The sequence below is a fragment of the Trichoplusia ni genome, chromosome 19 (assembly GCF_003590095.1).
Source record: "Trichoplusia ni isolate ovarian cell line Hi5 chromosome 19, tn1, whole genome shotgun sequence".
Classification (NCBI taxonomy): Eukaryota; Metazoa; Arthropoda; class Insecta; order Lepidoptera; family Noctuidae; genus Trichoplusia; species Trichoplusia ni.
Genome location: NC_039496.1, coordinates 3,912,018 through 3,930,907, shown reverse-complemented (window position 1 = coordinate 3,930,907; position 18,890 = coordinate 3,912,018). Strand labels below are relative to the sequence as shown.

The following is an 18,890-nucleotide window of genomic DNA, read 5'->3' as shown; positions in this document are numbered from 1 at the left end:
AGAAAATCATCTTCTTGTATTAATAAAACGCAGACGTCACATAATAGCTTTATTAAAAATCTTAACTATAAAAATATAACTAGCTTTATTTATTCCGTTATGATCTTAAATATATAGTTTTTTTTTCTATTTGTATGTTAGGTATAATACTCGATTCCTTAAATATATTTTGTGCAAATCTTATTTCACCAAATATATTTAGCTTAATCAATAGCCAATGCTCTGAAGGAACCGCTCATCGCAGTATCCACTGTTCCATTCTTTGCTTTCTTGCTGAGATCCGCCTTCCATATGGTGTCGTCAAGGTAAGTTTTTCTGTAACAATTAATTCTGACGTAAGACCAAAAGATGAATTATTGAGAGGTAGGAAAATCAGAAACATTCCTCGAAGGCTACGGCGCGCGGCGATGGTATTATCAGTGTTCATCTGTATCTTTATTGATTAAAGTAATGATTTGGGTTAATTTATTTTTTAAATAAATACATATTCTTGGACCAGGAGATTATGTGAAGGGGTGTCGATAATGGTTTGTTTCAAAATTTTGAACGACTGCACAAGAAAAGATTGTAATGTCTTTCGAGTATATGTATGTACGTAAATAAATTCTTCTTTACGTAGATGCAAAGGAATTGATTTTTTTTCTTCCAACGCAATTAGTAAACGCCTAAACCGAACCAGCCAAAACAACCAAAACTAAGTTAAGCCTGAGTTAGAGTCCAACTCACTGACATTACAAATAACATTGAGTGCGCAATTTACCTTAAAGCTTTAATGTCTTCGATCCACTTCAGACTTTGTTTGATCATCTCTTCCGCCTCACCGCCGTAGTCCGAAGGCAGGTACTTCTTGTCGATATGCTGGTGCAGGCCGTTGTGGTCAGTGTGGAACTTGATCTGGAAATATTGCATTTAATTTTATTTTACTGATCAGGCTTTGAGGAAATCAAGTAATGAATTTTCTTCCAATAGCATACAACGTCATGCATTGTTTGAATTATAATTTCTTATAGAAGTTTTAAAAATGATACTATTTTTTTCAAGTCAAAGCAGGACGCATGATGAACTAATGATGAAAATAATCTGTCTGTAGGGTGTGACGCGGATGTGAGGAGCAGATCATAGCCGGTTTATGCAAAGAAACATATGTACGCTAAGTATAATGATGTGCACTTACCAGATCTCGTATATCCTGTGGTAGAGCCCCTTTCACAAGTCCATACAAGTAGTCAATGTAGGATGGACAGTTCACGACGTGCACTTGCTTCAAACGCACCGGCATGCCTTGCTGTCAATAAAACAAGAATATAAATAGGTATGAGTTCTAACACCATAGGGCCCTATCACCTATAAAAATTAGACTCTTACTGTTGCATGAGTGGTAAGGCTCTATTGGACGTGAAGTAAACTGTCACACTTTAAAGTAATATCTAGTGCTTTACAAGATGGCGGTGGGTTGACCCCACAGCATTTTGAATGGGCATAAGTTACACGCAAATCATCTAATCCATAAATAGATAATCGCTTAAATACAATATAGATAGGAGGATCAGGAAGTTTCATTAGCATAGAATATAATGATCCCCAAAACAGTTTTTATAGAATTTTCCATAGCAAATCTTACCAACAAGAATATCAGGAACTTTTGGAAGTAGAATATATTGGATTTCGAGATGATAGCAAGCGTATACTCCTTTATATCTAATACGATGATGTGGTTTTCCGGTAGCGTATCCCTTTCAAGTCTGATCCATTGGTCGGCTTGTAACATGAACGACTTTATGAGATCGTAGAACTCGAAGTTTTCCGTGCTCGTTAACTTGTGGATAAGGATTTCGTCGACGCCGGCTAAGTAGGTGGTGACACACCTGAAATTGTTAAAACGGTTGCTTAAAACTTGAGTGGGAAGTGTGGAAGGTAGATTGATAAGACTGCTTGGTTCCATCTTAGAAAGCTCTGCGTGCATTCTGATCCATAATACGACACTGCTCAAACATATCATTACTGTAATTAAACAGATATACTTAGGAGTGGGATAGGTATGCTTTTAAATCACTGTGAGCGACGCATTGCCTCGTCCTATGTAATGGACAAAGTAATGAGTGATCTAAAATGCTACTTCTGATAGGATATTCTTCGTGCAAGTAACTAGTAAAGATGTGCGTGTGATTTGAAGTCATGTGTTTGTGAATCTCTCCGCGACACTGGGATTGGATCGTTGTGTGGTACTCGGATTTTTTAATTAACCATTGGCTGTTTAGTCAAAGGTGACAGGTTCAAATCTTTCTTTTTTTCTTCTCGACGTTCCAACGGCTTTTTAAATTGATGTACGTAATAGAAAATTCTTATCACTTGCTAAAAACATGAAAAGGAAACGTAATCAGAAGATCAGCACTTAATCCACTTCAAAGGCCAACTGGGACGAATTTGAAACTCTGACATCAGGTTGTACGAGAACCATATGAAAAGGAGAAAAAATATAAACTTACGTATTAGCAAAAGCTTTTTGGAGTTTTGGGGATAAGGGATCCCTGTCGCAAAATACCTCCGTCATGTATGCGCGAGTGGTGCAGAACTCTTCGATACATCTCTTGGTCCTTTCCAAACTGTTATTACAACTGAACAGGAATTTTCTTAAAGCGATGTCATCTGGAATAGTATGTGAAATGGGTTTTAGTCAACAAGGCTTTACAAAATATTATATGTTTGCTGAAAAGGGTTAGAAAGATATAAGAAAGGGTCACTATCGAAGAATCAAAAATTCATCCTAGTTTTGTGTTTGTGAGTTTTTATGTACACTAACTTAACGGCTTAAGTGCTTAACGACATTTCAACAAAATAATAATACAATTTGAATATGTTTTTATTAATAAAGCGTTTCGGAACTTCCTATGATATAAGCTAACACTATGAGCATGAGCGTGTTATATGTAGGTTTTCCAAATAACTTTCTAAGTTTAATTTAATCTTGTCATTATTTTCATATTGCATAAAATATATAAAATATATTACTTATTCAATATTTTAATGCTGTTGTTATCTTAACTGCTTTACGAGTGGCTGAACACTTGACGCTTGCTATAAAAAAGAGAAAGCTCTGAATCATATACTTGTTTGTTTGTGTTATGCATGGGGGATTAATCACCACCTTAAAGCGAGATGTTGGACTTGTAAGAAGGAGACATAGCTCTAAACAACAACACATCTTGTATGAGCAAAAACAAAATCAAAAGTTTTTATTTCAATTATTCCTGGGTCATTTTCCAGGCCCTTTCAAAACGTTGAATCTAGGTTAAGAACCGACAAAAACAAAGTTTTTTACTTATTGAAGGCTATGATAGTATCCCTCTATTTCCGTGGCCAGTAACACCTTTATATTCTCTTGTTTTCGTTTTCTCTTAAAAATAATAAAACTGGATTTTATATCATGCCTTACTTATGAGGTGGATCCCAAATCGGTGTAAATTGATCGATTGTGCGGACCTCGAATATTCAAACCTGTTTTCACAATCTTGTCCTTTGATGGCAAAAAAGTAAAGGTCACAAGCATAACATACAGCTTTTAATGTGCCCTTAATGTCAAAGTTGCATTAAAATTTACTTTTTACATTAGCTTTGCACGATTAACTATTATGCTCTGTCCGTTATAAGAAGGTTCTTCTCAGAATACACAAAACGGACCAACAAGAACGAAAACCACTTTGCTTTGCTTTCCAGATTTAAAGTGAAATTTAAACCAAAATTTCAACCCAAACACGTATTTTTTTTTATTGAAATCGACTTAGAAAAGTTGTTCGGGACTCTTGTCAGTTGTATGGTCAAAATGTGCTTGAACAGAACATTCCTATGCTTTTGAAGTCACATCGGAAGTACTCCAATTCTGTAAAATCAGCAACAGTAATAAAACAACCATCCATTTGTTGTAGTTACAGCCGATATGATACGCTCATATTCTTGTTGTTCTCAAAACAAATAATATTTAAGTCGTAGGTAATTACAATAAGTGCCCATGTTTTGAAATCTGATGTCTCATTGTTCATTTTTCATGTTACCTCGACCATGACGAAATATTTTTGCATATTTCCGGTCACCGCAAATTGTTTTTCAGGTTACAATCAGGTAAGAAATAAAAATGTAGGCAAAAATCTTGAATAAGCTAAGCTAAGCTAGTGTTGCTCGCGGGACCGCTACTAATTGAAAATGATTCCACGAGAAAACCAAAACGGGATAAAACTATCTTATTTGTTAATCCCGTTGATAAACTATCGGTGTACCAAGTTTCGTCTAAATCAGTTCAGTGGTTTTTGCGTGAAAGAGGAAAAAGCATCCATACTTCCATACATAAAAACTGTTGGGTTTGTAATATATTATTAGTAGTAGGATAGTGACAGAAATTTAAAACAAGAATGTGTCGAAGTCAGGCCGTCTGCCACGGCTAAGCGGTCGTCTAAGCGGGATGGATCATTACACGTAGAGCACTATCTCTCGTACACACCCGTAATTCTTACTTCAAGTACTTCAGTAGAGTGTCTGTAATAACTAGATTGATATGATGGATTGAATGTCGATTATAATGAACTGAACTTGATCTGGGTCTGGGTTAACAACATCGTAAAGTAAGGTGGGATACTAATTCTGATATTGAAGTTAAGAGTAACAATCTCGCTATTGTGGCGATATGTGGGGAATGGTACATATATATGGTAGGTTTGCAGTCGTAATAAAAAGTTTTTTTTGTTTAGTTCTCCTTTATCCAGATTTTTCCACTAAACTAAGGTCATGAACAAGTTGAGAGTCCCTAACACATTTGTTTTCCGGATAGGGCCATCAAATAACTTTGCCCCTTATTAGGGGTAGAGTCAGACTTTTATTGACTAAAACCCAGCCATGTTCCTTATTTTACCCTTTGCGTTCCGGGGCCGCGGTAACTTTCGGACAATCCAGGAGGTATCAGCCATAATTAGCTCCCCTGAGAGACTCTGACACCTGAATTACAAAAACAATTTTAAAATGTACCAGAGCAGTGGAAAAGGAATTCCAATTCCAAACAAGTGAAAAATACCCAAGGATGTTTTTTAGCTGAACATACTTTATACGACGACATTTTATATGATAAGGGGCTGTCCATTAATCACGTGATCTTTTTTTAGCTTTTTTTACCCCCCCTCCCAAATTGGTGATACGTAGTGAGGTTTAAGACTACCCCCCCTCCCCCTTCTCAACATCACGTGTATTTTTAGTACCTACAACGAATCTTAAAATTTTCTGAATATTATCTTAATTTAAATACAGGTATAAACTATAATCTTTTATTCTGAAATTAAGGACAATAATAAAAATGTCTACACCAGGTTGCAAGTTTTTTTTTATTGCCATAACAATAATAATAAACGAAGAGTGTAATCATAGGAAAAACATGTATTGTACTAGTACATGAATATATTTAATGTATATTGTCCTCGGACCACGGATTAGCAAGACATTCTTCAACACTAACAACTGGATACGCATCTTGCAGGTCAGTTGTTGGCACTGTGCTTTGTTGAAAATCAACATCGGTTTCATCAAGCCACTCGGTGTCATCATTTTCGCGCACAACGCAGAAATAAATACACGAGATATCTTACTACACCCCCCCCTCCCCCTTGTGTTATTTTCGTGATTTTTATCAAACCCCTCCCCCCCTTTCAAGCCTCACGTGATTAATGGACAACCCCTAAGCAGAAAGCGCTGTGAAGCAAAAAATGTTTGCCAAAAAAACAAACTCCATAATTAGTCCTAATACCTGCAACAAATACATTTGGATATCAGTCGAACCCATCTGATACAATCATTTTAAATTAACCGCCGGCTCATATCACAAGGTCCTAAGCTAATACCTATATACGTGATGTGTTTATAATTAATGTATGCGTGAACACGCACGAAGACTTACTACAAGTACTAAATACTAATTTAGTACGCTATGTGCCTAAGGTCACAGGAGTTGGCAAGTGACTTGCATATAGCAAACACAAATTAAAACAAATGAAGTAATTCTGTTAGGGTTACGATTGTTACGAATCCAAAGGGTAAAAAGGGAATTCTATTTTACTAACGCCGCTCCACTGCCTGTTTGTCTGTCCGTTTGACCGTATGTTTGTCATCAGGCAGTATCTCATGAACAGTTAGAGATAGACGAGTTTTTCTGTTGCCGCTATGAAAACATATAATAAAAATTAGGAGTTCGAACAACGGTTAGTATCTAAAGTCAATAATAAAAAGGCTAATTGACCATTTCATAAAAAATGTTTCATTGTACCTAATGTATGATTGAATTGATGAATCAAAAATTACTTTTAGCATAACGAGTTTGCCGTTATTATGAAGACGAATTTGGTCATTCATTTTTTACTAAGGCGTTAATTATAGAACTTAAATAATTCGACAAATTGACATTAACATAGAAGCAATTTTTTTAAATATAAGTTCTTGAGAACTTGGAAATAACTTGTTAATTAATAATTGCCGTTGCTGAGAGCCAAGGACTGTTGGGACGATGACATGTAGATTCGAAGTCACTGACTATTTAATTGATTGAGCAAATATTATCTGAACAAATGCGTACATTTGTTCATCGTAAGGTACTTAAATAATATTGTTATATGCCATTAGGCTTGCTAACGGTTAACACGTCATCGGTAAAATTAGCTACTTTGCTATTGGAATGCTGTATTTTCAGGGCCTTATAGAGAGACCTTCTTTCTTTTTTTTCCGGGGTGAAGCGGCAATGACTTAAACTCACGACGAACGCATTTGGTTGGATGTCTTCCTTTAAGTACCTGGGCTGTTATCGGGTGAGAATGCGGATGTGAGAAAGACACTGCTCTTTTTTTAATCCTTACGGCGCGGAGGGTTTCACAAGTATTCAAGTCACATGCACAAAGACACCCACTCAGGACAAGAATTCGTGGATCACACAAATGCTTGGCCTATACGAAGATTGAACCCGCAACATGTCGCGCAATGAGTTTTGCGTGGTGACCTCAACCTCTCGACTATCCGGGCAGTCACGCCGCAGCTCTACGTTTCTAAAGTTTCGTTTTCACAACAACATAAATTTTACTTTAGACGTAAACCTTCTAACTCTTACATAAACCCTTTGTCTGCCTCAGCGGTTGACGAGTCATACGTTTCTAGACATATTGTTCACCTATGCCTAAGGCTTGACTAACATTCACCGAACCGATATCAATTGCTCGTAAACTTTCTAACCGCCGCTCAAACTTGGTTTCGTAACTAAGCACTTGTTTTTTTCGCAAAACTTTCCAAATAAACGATTATCACGTACACGCGAATAACGTATTAACATAGTTCGTGCTATTTGAAATCAGATTGCGCATAAATATGAAACACAGAAAACCAAAAAACCAGATACCTACTGGAAAATTAAAAATTTGGCCTTGATTATACTAGTTGGAATACTGGAATTTAGGACAAACATTAAAAATTCAAAAATCTCAAGGATTTCAAAAAAGTTTATCTCTATTTTTAACTATCACAAAATAAGAAGCATAACAACTCAAAGAACGACTCTACATCAGGATATATTTCAACTTTATTTCTGAACTAGCCTTTGTCCGCGACATCGTCCGCGAAATTCTCGAATATAAATAGCTTATATTCTTTTGTTGCAGTTCAAGCTATCTGTAATCAAACAGTTCAACTTGTTTCAATAAATTGTATGTACACATTCATGTGGATAAGAAGCATGGAATCACACTAAATATTCTAAAATGCGAACTTTTTATTTTTGTTTGTGTTTCTTTTCTTCCTCTAAACCTTCCTACCTCTTCACGCTGAAATTGACCGATTTCAATGAAATTTGGTACGGAGCTAGCTGGCAACACAGATTAACGCAAAGACTTGCACAGTTTAGCATAAAGGATTTGAAAACAGACATTCTTTTGCATTTATAAGATTAGTACGGCTTATTGTGTTACAAAAATGTATAGGCTATAAAACGCGCCGCTGGCGATACAGAATGGTATTGATAATGAAATAAAATTAAATTGTATTGATAGCTTATAAAGTCGTAAAGCATTTGCATGAATTATGCAGATTTGGTTCGAATGTAATAATCATATCGCTTATGATAATGTCGTATATGTAATACGAGAACAAATTGACTGTGATAATTTGTCTTTTGTTTTTACGTTAACATGATAGTAACATTAAATCATTAAAGATTCCAGCTTAGTTTTAAAAAAATCATTTGTAGAATGCGTTTTGCTTTTTGTTGGCAGCTTCTGGCTAAATTAATGCTGCACAAGTTGATCGATCACAGGTTAAGCTACACTTGATACCGTCGGTGGGTAGGTTGGTGACCATATATGTCATAGAGTTCGTAGGTATTTTGGAAGGCACGTTAAACTGCTGGTTCGGGTTAGTCGTTACGGGAAGGCAGAAGCTAGAAAGTCTGATAACCGGTCAGACTAAGGGGTATTGTGTTACGCAGGGTAAGGTTAGGCAGTCGCTCATTATAAAACACGGGTACTTAGCTGATGATGATGCTCGGATGATGTTGATATTGCTCTTAAATAATTTGGGAAGAAAATAAATGGCAGTAGGTTGTATTTTAAAAGATTTTTTCTGTAATCAGTTGTTATCAGCAATGTCCCATGTTTATAATTACAGTTCAAACTATCCCATTTTAAATATTTATATTAACGCTTGGCCGGTTCGGTCGTGAAAGCGTAACAAACTATTACGCAGATAACAAATAAATAGACATAGCTACTTTCACATCCATAGTAATATTATAAGGTGAAGACTTGACTAGTCCGATGGCATATTACCTGAGGAAGGCCATAGGAGATATACCATCACGCCATGATTGACAGGAGCAGAGCAGTAATAAATTATGTTACGAAAACGGGTTGAAGTTGCGTGCATACAAAAAAATTCGTAACTTAAATCTTCAGACAAAGTCCCGATTAATAGTTTCTTTATAATATAAGTGTGGATGTAAAAAAAAGATTAATTTAAGTTTAGTTTTAATAACGGTATTTTAAAACGAAGAAATTTTCTTGGAGCTGTGAAGAAAATTCTAGTTGCATATTATGTAATTTCTAACAAGTTCCATGTTTTTCTTGTTTGTCATATATGTTGTTGGCCTTGTAAAAATGCAGTATGTATTCATAATACTAAGTGTACTATATTTAAACTAAGTAAATAAGTGTATAATTGTAATTGACGTCAAAGACGTATTATAGCTCTTTATCGGCTCTATCCTAGCGTAGCTAAATAAAAACTTCTCAGCACCAAAAAGGTTTTTTTGCCATCTATATTTTTATGAGTTTATACAATTTATTTTTTCGTGAGGCTGGTCAGTTAGTTCTATTGTCAAATTAATTAAAAACAGTCATTGGTCGACCAATTACTTACAAACAATCAAGTGTAATTTCGGAGAGGAATATACAAATTTTGTCCAGATCAGCCCTTTCTCAAAATGAAATGGTGCTGCAGGAGAACTTGTAGAGTTTTTACATCTGGAGAATTACTTTACGAGATTAGGACAGAGCAGCCATAAAAATAAACATTATATAATAGTATGTATAAATAAAGTAAAATTTAATAGTTGAGGACCGGGTCAACCGGGTGTTGTGTTGCAAGTTTGGTTAGACTTGTTTCCAACTCAGAACCCCGGTAGGATAGTTGACTAATAATAGTGACTTACCCATATGTTTTGGTAGGTAAGGTTCTTTAGCCAGCCAGTCCTTTATCGCGTTGATATCCTTCTCGTTAACTTGGGCCATCTGAAAATTTCAATTTAAATGTACATAAATGTATGCCTTTACAAATGTTTGATAATTATATCTACATACATAAGATTTGGTTTAATATAGCTTTTAAATCCCACTAGCCTAGCATATAATACTGGCTAATGTAACTGGAAAACTCATTATAGAAACAAATAGAAGATGAACAAGAAATACATTTCAAACTGAATTGACATTTCATGTGCCATTCATCTCAGTGCCGGCGTTAGGGGGGGGGGGCGTGATGGGGCGATGGCCCAGTGCGACAAATTCTGGGGGGCGCCAAGGTCTGAAGCTGGAGTCTCTTGCCTCTCCTGGCGCAAACCCTCAGAACTGTGCTCTACGCTAAAGGTGGAATACTTCCACCGCCAAACGTAACGCTAAAGGAAAGATGAAATTCTTAATATAATTTTACTTGGGATCAGCAAAAAACTAACACTTGATATTGCTTCCCTCAAGTGGGCGCCACAATATTTTCACCCGGGGTGTCAGTGGCCCTTTCGCCGGCACTGATTCATCTTTTTTTTGAAATAACTCACTTGCAAGTTTAACGGACTTCCGAAATAAATATTGAACAGATTATAAGAATTAATAAGCTTTAATATTATTTACAATTTGACCTTCAATGATTAAAAAAAGCTGGGGGCTTCCGCAACTTTTAATATTTTGCGGATGTAGAAGAAAGATGCCGATTCACACACAATTTAAGACGTGGGAAAAATTAATCAAAATTAACTCTGACTTTATTTTTAGATTTTGAGTACATTGTGCGAAAAAACAAAAAAATAAGTTGTTATTATTGTAATTAAAAAAGGCGATACAATTAGTGATTCAGGTATATTTTTTAAGTCGATTCAGGTATGCGCCTACATAATTATATCGTTATTTTTAAATAACCTACTTAGAAAAATCAGCCCTGAAAAGTAATAAATAACTTGAATGACCAAAGATATAATCATATCAGCTAGATATTGGCTGGAATCGGGGAATCAATATTTTTTTTTACAGGTTCAAATAACAGCTATTCAGCACGATTAAAAAAATAATAACGTAAATCGAATCAGAAAACTTAGTTTCATCGGTGTACAATCGAATTTCAACGCCCAAATTTTCCTTTTGAGACCTATTAAGAAAAAAATCACATCTAGAGGTCAAAGTCCTAGCACCCTTTGCCATACCTAAAGGAGTTTTTGTAACGTTACTTGGATAAAGATTTCTTAGAACAATGATTTGTCGTAATTTCTATGGTACTTTGATTTCACACATCTTGCGATACCCATTTAGTACCGAGGTATTAGTTATCATTGTTTAAACTTTTCCCACAATTCCCACATTAAAATTTATACGTTTGCAGGTAGTTTATAACCATATATCCCTACTAGTTATTCAGCTTGAGTAACTGAGTAAAATGTGTTTTGTTACTGTTCAATAATTATCGCAGGACTGCTATTCTAAAGTAAAGAATTTTAATTTAAAATTGCTAATTATGAATGATTTTAAAGTCATAGTTTGAAGAATGACTAATATGATTTAAAATTATTAATTATTAATGGTTTATAAAAAAAGTATAAAGGTATACCACTGAACACCTAAACTATAACTACAGTAGTATAAACAAGAAATAATTAGTATGTATTTTAGAATGAATGAACTGTGAAACAAATGTATAGCCAATAGACATAAGTCAATATCTAAGCGCTTTGCTTAGATATCGTTTCTTAAAATAATTTTTATACAGTTACATACTTTGGGTTTCTTTGGGCCTTATTTGTTTAAATATATTTTATTTCAAGTTATGAACCAATATTATAAAAACTATCAGGTTTCAATACAAAAGATTGTTGTTCTAAAAAGTATGTTCGTAGTTGGAAACTTACAAAGGCTACTTTTTTGTATGACTGTATTTGTGATGAAAAACGCTTTCGTACTGATGCAAGTTTTTATAACTTAAATATATATTTTTTGGTTGTTTACAACTTACCTAATAGAGTACAATACTACATAAAAATATATACTTAGATCCATTCACAATGCGAATTTTTAAGACATGTTTTATTCCTTGTCTGTGGGTCTACAGTGTGGAAGCGAGATGTTAATATATATTGTAGAGCAGTGTCGTTTGTTGTTTTCTACAACTGCAATGTATTACTCCTAGAGGTGGTACTATACAGAAATAGAATGACATTTGTTAATTCATATTCATTACTTTTTTTACAAGAAAAAAGGATTTCCAAAAATAAGGGAACCTATAGTGTTACCTAAAAACTTCGTCTCGTGCGCATCTATTATTTAGATTTAGACTGTTAATGACTAATAACAGCATGTTTAAATAAACTACTTGCTACATCTAACAAAGAAAAAAAAGTTTTTAAACAATTAAATAATTAATTAATATAACAACAAGTCAAAGACAATATGACATAAAACATTATACTATGTCAGGGTGGTCTGACTCACATACCTATTGCAATTAATTCAACGTAGGTACCTTCTAAGGTGTGTTACGCAAGTATATACTAGCAGATAATTATTTTTACTTAAACAGTTACTTTTATGGGGCAAAGTCGCCTAACATGTCCATCATTCGAACTCCGGTAAGGTAGCGTCTAATGATCATCAACAACTAAGGGAAACAATTGACTCTTTGAATAAACTACGAAATAAATGGGAATAGACGAGTGGTTGAGTTCACCGCGTCAAAACCACTGTGCACGACGTGACGTGGGTTCGATCCCCGCGTATAAGAAGAGTTTGAGAGTTCAAACGCTTGTCCTGAGTCTTGGTGTCTCTGGGCATATTCAAAGCCAGCAAGAGAGGGAGGGAGGGTGATCTAATTCTTGTAAACATACCTGTCGTACATAATCTTAAAAAGGACGCACCGTTTTAAGTTGAGAAAAGAATTAAGACCCTTTTTTGCCAAAGGGCTCTAAAAATATTCTTGCCCGCAATGTCAGTGACCCTAACTGAGAACTGTGTATCGAAAACAGGTTCTTCTATAACAATTTTGAACAGTTGATTGCAATTTTGTGTGTATCTAATTTTAGGCCAATTTTATGGTTGATGTCAGATTTCGACTAAATATGTTCATATGATATTTCATACTCAGTTTGCAGCTATGTATGTATGCAGTATAACTTCGGGTAAGAACACACTGACTGTTTCATTGGCCTGTACTTTTTCGTGTTTCATTAAAGATTTATAATTATTGCCTTAAAGTTTGTTTTACCATGATAAGTATAATGTCAAAGATAATGATAAAAAACAGGTGAGCGGAAGAGCAAGACTTTCACCAAATTTGACCTACCATAAAGTTCTGCGAACTTAGTGCGACAAAAGTTTAAGGTAATTAATTATCTTTTTCCGCGTATTTATCCATGTAAGCATATATTGCATTAAAAAGATAACCTTTGTTCTTAATTGTTTAAGGATTACGAGGTAAGTTTTTTGATAGATTTTTTTTATCTGTGCAGACAGGAAGTATTTTGCTACGAAGAATATCATTGCCATGGACTGATATCAAATCATGGATGACGTAGCACGACAGTTTTCGGTTTAGTCAGTAAGTGAGTCCCGGGGAGCTGGGTCCGTAAGGATTCCCCCAAATTACAAAAACGATAGGATTACTTAGTTTGCTGTTTGAATTAAGTCTCGTTCAATTCCAACATTAGTGCTAACATTGACTTATAAATAAGCTATGTAAGTACACGGTCGACGCTCAACAGATCGTAATTATTAGTAAATACCATGAATCATGTATCTCTCGCTCGGATTATGTGTAGCATACAATATTTTCATATGGTACCAAGGCCCCGATTCTGCTATTTACAATGGCCGATGAATGAATAGCAATTGGATTAAATTTGTAACTATTCCTATTCTCTTAAGCACTCTCTTGTGTTGGAAAACTGTTAGCCTGAATTCGAATACTGTCATTTTAGTCCTATTTCCATTAATTCATCTACCATTATTAATAGCGGAATTGGGGCCCAGTAAAAATAATGGCGGGACATTTAAAAAAAAAACTAAACACGATAGCTTATCTTGATGTGCTATTATTACCATAATATTATAAGGAAAATATCTGTACGGAAAATTTATTTTTATTATTATGATTATTTTAATTGTTCCGATGTGGTCTATTAAAGTTTTGTAGATTTAATTGATTGTCTATTCAGTATCTGTGATGCTATAACGAAACAAGATATAGGTAAAAACTTAAACTTACTCGATGTATTAATAAGACGACTTACGGATTTTGTTCCTTATTCATTTTCAATTCCACTTACATTATGCACTCATTAATGATAATTTATTACACAAAAGTAAATAAAGACCATTTCTTTAAATAAATTATTATCTTCATAGGATATGTTTTTATACACGGGCCTACGTAAGACGTCATAATAAAAAAAATCTTACCTTTGCAAAATCGGGTTACAGAAACAAGACACGGAATACTCAAATTACACTCACAGCAAAATTAAATAAGAATTATGATTAAACAATTAAAAAACCATAGTCATGAAAAAATAAATAACGAGCGAAAAGAACGATTTGACGCGGTCGATTCGCACAACGGCCGGTACAGAAATGCCAGTCAGCGTAAGCGAATGTCGTAAGACCAATTTAAAAATGAAATCTACCAAAATCTCGCTAGTATAGATGATGTAAGTGCAATTACGTGTTGTGAAGGCAATAAAAGTACGATGGACCAGTGAAAAGCACTTTTACTATAAGCTTGAAGTGTGTTCAAGAAATTTATTTTGGGTCTAAGAGAGTCAGGTTTTATCTGTTACGTATGTACAATATTTTTGTTATAAACAACTCCCTTAATAAACAATTTAATCCTTGTATCGCAGGGGTTTTAAAAACATTCAAGTCTCATGCACAAATACTCCCAGACTCGAAAAGGGACGATTGTTCCTTTATAAAAAAAACTTGTCAGAAATAAATTTGTAACTATTATCATAAATGGGATTTGATTTAAGTCTAGGTTAGCTAAAGTCCTAGTGTATGAAAGGCATGGACTGAATGAAGCTTTTTAAGTTATAATATGCAACAAAAACAGTGATGAGAAAAGGTCTTAGTTCTGCGTATTGCCGTTTAGGAGAGCGGGAAAAACAAAATTCGAACTGGGCCCCGATTCTGCTATTTTACAATGGCCGATGAATGAATGGCAATTAAATTAAATTTGAAATTGTTTCTATTCTCTTAAGCAGTTTGCCAATACAATAATTGGAAGTTAATTGTTGATTGACCTTAGGTGTCCCGTCCTGTACTGAATTTCCAATTATTTTGCAGGAAGAAATACAAAAAAATTTAATTTGAAGCCAATTTTCATTCATTCATCGGCCATCGTAAATAGCAGAATTGGGGTCCAGTACCTATGGTACAGTAACTATAAATCGTCGAAAAAGTTGTCATGACAAATTCAACAAAAATGGACAGAGGAAAAATATTAGTTTTTCTGAACTATTTAATACAGGCACGTGTAAAATGAATTAAAGTGCCGATTTGATCATACATCCGTAATGCAAAGAGCATTTAATTGTTTGTGTAGCTTATAATGATCCTAAATACTCACAGAATTATCCCATAGTTTAGCTACAATTTTGTTGCAATTGCATTCTAATTGTATATCTATGGCCTTTATTATCTTTTACATTGTTTGATACAAAGTAATTTATGAGTTACAAACATTCTAATTAGAATAATCAGAGTTGTTGAGCTTTTTCTCTTCCTTTATTCACAAACAATTAGGTAAAAATAGGTATATGAAGAATTCGAAAGGTGACTGAGTGAGTTCCATAGTCTGACTGCATGCAAAGAAAAGGAATAGGAGTAGAATTACCTGCTGTGAGGATTGAAATTAAGGAGGGTTTTGAGGTGGGATCAGCACACCGTGTCAGAAGTTCATTTATGTCGCGTACATTAGGTTAAGCGCGGTGGCGTAAACCGCTCGGATATGCATGTAAAAGTACGAGGTACATTCTGGACTTAACTCCATCTATTTCCAGATTCTGCTACCACTGGGTTTCTCACAAAAAAAAACGTAATTTGAAGCTACTTTCTTATGAGAATAAAGGTAGGTAACATTATTACCTACTGGAATAGCTAGTTTTATTATACGTGTTTATTATTGAGTCACTCCTCACCTATCATGATTGCTCTCTCGAGATCAGCAACGAGACACCTTTGTCACATGTAATTAGTAAATTGCTTGTAAATGTATTGTTGTGTAACTTGCTTGTCTGACGAAACATTGTCTTTATAGTGTCTTTGTCATAAATTAGGTGAATCATCAAGATAATCTTGTGGAATTTATGATCTTTGAAATAGCATAACAATTGTGACTTTTTTAGGTTTCTGTATTAAAAAACTAAAAGCGAAACCCTGTTACTAACGTTCCGCTATCAGTATGTCTGTTCCACATCTGTTCGTCCGGCTGTCACCAAGTTTTATCTTATGAAACGTAATTGCTAATGTATTCCCGGACTACACTTTCACAGATAACTATGTCTGCTGCCGCTATAACAAAAAAAAATACATAGATTTGATGGGTGACCAATTTAGTGTGCTAATTTGTCATATGTGCTTGTTTTCATTTACATTTTTTATACTATTTGAGTCAGATTGCTTTTGGTAATGCGGTCAATTCTCATCAATATCCAACTCCTCAGAGAGGAGAAGCAGATATTGTCAGACTCTTACTGACTAAACCTGACCCAGGAATATGGTACCTAACGAAAATATTTTTACATATCTGAACTAAATTGTTGATTGTTGAATAGAATAGCCTTAAAATGTAGTACTGTAGAAACAACATACAAAATTGTAATCGGCATTTTAATTCTCGATGAACTCGACCCAAGTATTCATAATTATATAATTCATTTATGAACTTCACCCCAAGAACGTAATTGTAGTTATGTTACAAATAGTGACAACGTTACAAAATAATAACTGCATACTTCATGTAATTTGTTACCAACTACACGCAAGTAAAATGTAAGTCCTTTAATTATTGTTTTCATTAATAAAAACTAAATTAGTGATGATTTAAGACAGCTCTGGGTTCTAAATTGTAGGAGTTATTTAATAACATTGTCTTTTAGTCTATTTAAGTCATATTTGCGCATGGTGTTGTGTGTGGGTAACCCTTATAAATATACAGAGACACTGTTAGCTTTCATTAGTGTATGTCAATCACAGAGTTAAAGTATTATTACGGTATTGCTGCAAAATCTTAGAAGATGTGTTATCCAAGGTGTCAGTTACCTCAATAACAAAGAGAGATAGTATATACTCACGTTCACACACACACATACATACTTGCGCAGATTATCAAGTGTATTTAATTTAATTGATATAACATGGCAACATGTTGTATGGACACTTATATAAATTAGTTTTGCTAGTACTAAGTATTTAATTTGATATTCCTATTAGTATTTATTGTATGCGAAGTATTGTAGTTCCGGGTTTATAAAATTAGAGGGGATTGAGTGATGATTTTATTACTGAAAGCTATAAAAAAACACTTAATTTTTCCGTACAATAATGTAATGAAGTTTTCGTTTTGACTTACCTCATTTAATACTATCAGAAAAATCGGTGATTTTCGATTTTAAATACTAAACCAAAAATTTGACAAGCGTATGAAACCATTGTGACTACACAGATATAGTCATAAAATATTACAAGTTTTATCTTTTGTCTGTTCGTTAGGTCAAGAGGTAAATATTTTTTTAATTAATTTAACTTGTTTTTGGCAGAATAACATTTCAAGTGAAAACGTTTGATTTAAACTGTTGTCACTGCAAGACATGGCACTATGCCGCGCATGGCGTGTGGCAGAAGACAGTACTAATTCAAGATTGTTCATGAGTAGATATATCATGATTGAAGCAGAATTAAGAATTAAAATTAACAATCCTCTAGGGACTGTTAATGAGTAATATTATAAGGATAATAAGGAAACCAATGTTCTTAAAAATATTTTTTATTTTTTCATCAACATTTTGTTCAAATATAATTATTTTTGTACAAAATTATTCCTATAAGTGCCCACACATGGAATGTTGATCTTATTTTAACTAATTATATACTTTATGAGTTTAGATAATTATAAAAAGGTAAGTATACAATATTGGTGCAGTTTTACACACATACACAATTAGGTCGTCGTTTTGATTCAACAACTTAATAGTTGTTTGACACAACAACATTAATTACCTTTATATGAGAATCTAAACCAATGAAGTGTCAAATTGAAAAGTGACCAATAACATAAAAACTTACGTATCTCTATTTTGTAATAACTAACAACAAACATATGTCAAATAATTTTCTGTATGTAGTAACAATCAACAATAAGCCAAAACATGAAGTTTTTTTTACTTAAAAACTGATTTTACACTAAAACAGTGATGTAACAAACTTTACCACTGTTAGAAAATTAAATTAGGTACATGTGAGGAGAGTAACAGGATATCGCTGTCTTTATCCCACACGGCATTTCGATATAATTGCGTCTCGCTCTAATTACCTTGTTGCTCTTTTCAAAGTAGGTACCTAATTTACTCTGAACTATAATTTTTCATACAATATTCACGTCAGTATATGGGCCTAAAGATGTGCTATTACTATTATCCTCATATATTATTGTCAACACTTATATTTATTAAATTGTCATAAATGATGAGGAAAAACACAGAAAAAGTATAAAATAAAGAAATAATTGTTCTATTAGTGAAATAATATAGTTTGTTTAGATAAATACACCATTTTAAATATTGCTAAGTAAAACTGCGTGCCTGAAAACCAATATACCAAGGTATTACATTAACCATCACTTATCATACAAAATGCTTATTTTAAAATTCAAATTGCGACATAACCATATTATTTTAGAAAAAAAGAACACATGTGAAACAATAATAATTTCTTAATAAAGTGTACCATACGTTTTCGCAAGATCACGGCTACATATATTTTCTATATAAATCATGCAAAAATAAAAACACAGCCAACTATACTAACAAGAATATACACGGTGATTTTTTAGTCGTCTTACAAAAGCAGCCCAGTTCA

The 18,890-nt window shown here is 33.9% G+C and overlaps 1 protein-coding gene across 3 annotated transcripts; it reads right to left on the bottom strand.

The window, feature by feature from the left end:
- Positions 1-36: 36 nt before the first annotated feature.
- LOC113503315 (alpha-tocopherol transfer protein-like) lies at positions 37-14,594 on the bottom strand. 3 transcript variants are annotated; one of them, XM_026885171.1, is made up of 7 exons: positions 14,217-14,594; positions 9,716-9,794; positions 2,487-2,646; positions 1,622-1,865; positions 1,175-1,285; positions 761-894; positions 37-315 (listed from the first exon to the last, which is right to left on the bottom strand). In XM_026885171.1, the coding sequence occupies exons 2-7, from the start codon at positions 9,792-9,794 to the stop codon at positions 204-206; spliced, it is 840 nt and encodes a 279-aa protein (XP_026740972.1). In that variant the 5' UTR covers positions 14,217-14,594; the 3' UTR covers positions 37-203. The 3 variants fall into 3 exon arrangements, with proteins under 3 accessions (XP_026740972.1, XP_026740974.1, XP_026740975.1); XM_026885173.1 differs by lacking the exon at positions 14,217-14,594 and adding an exon at positions 14,023-14,178; XM_026885174.1 differs by lacking the exon at positions 14,217-14,594 and adding an exon at positions 14,048-14,178.
- Between the last annotated feature and the right edge of the window lie 4,296 nt (positions 14,595-18,890).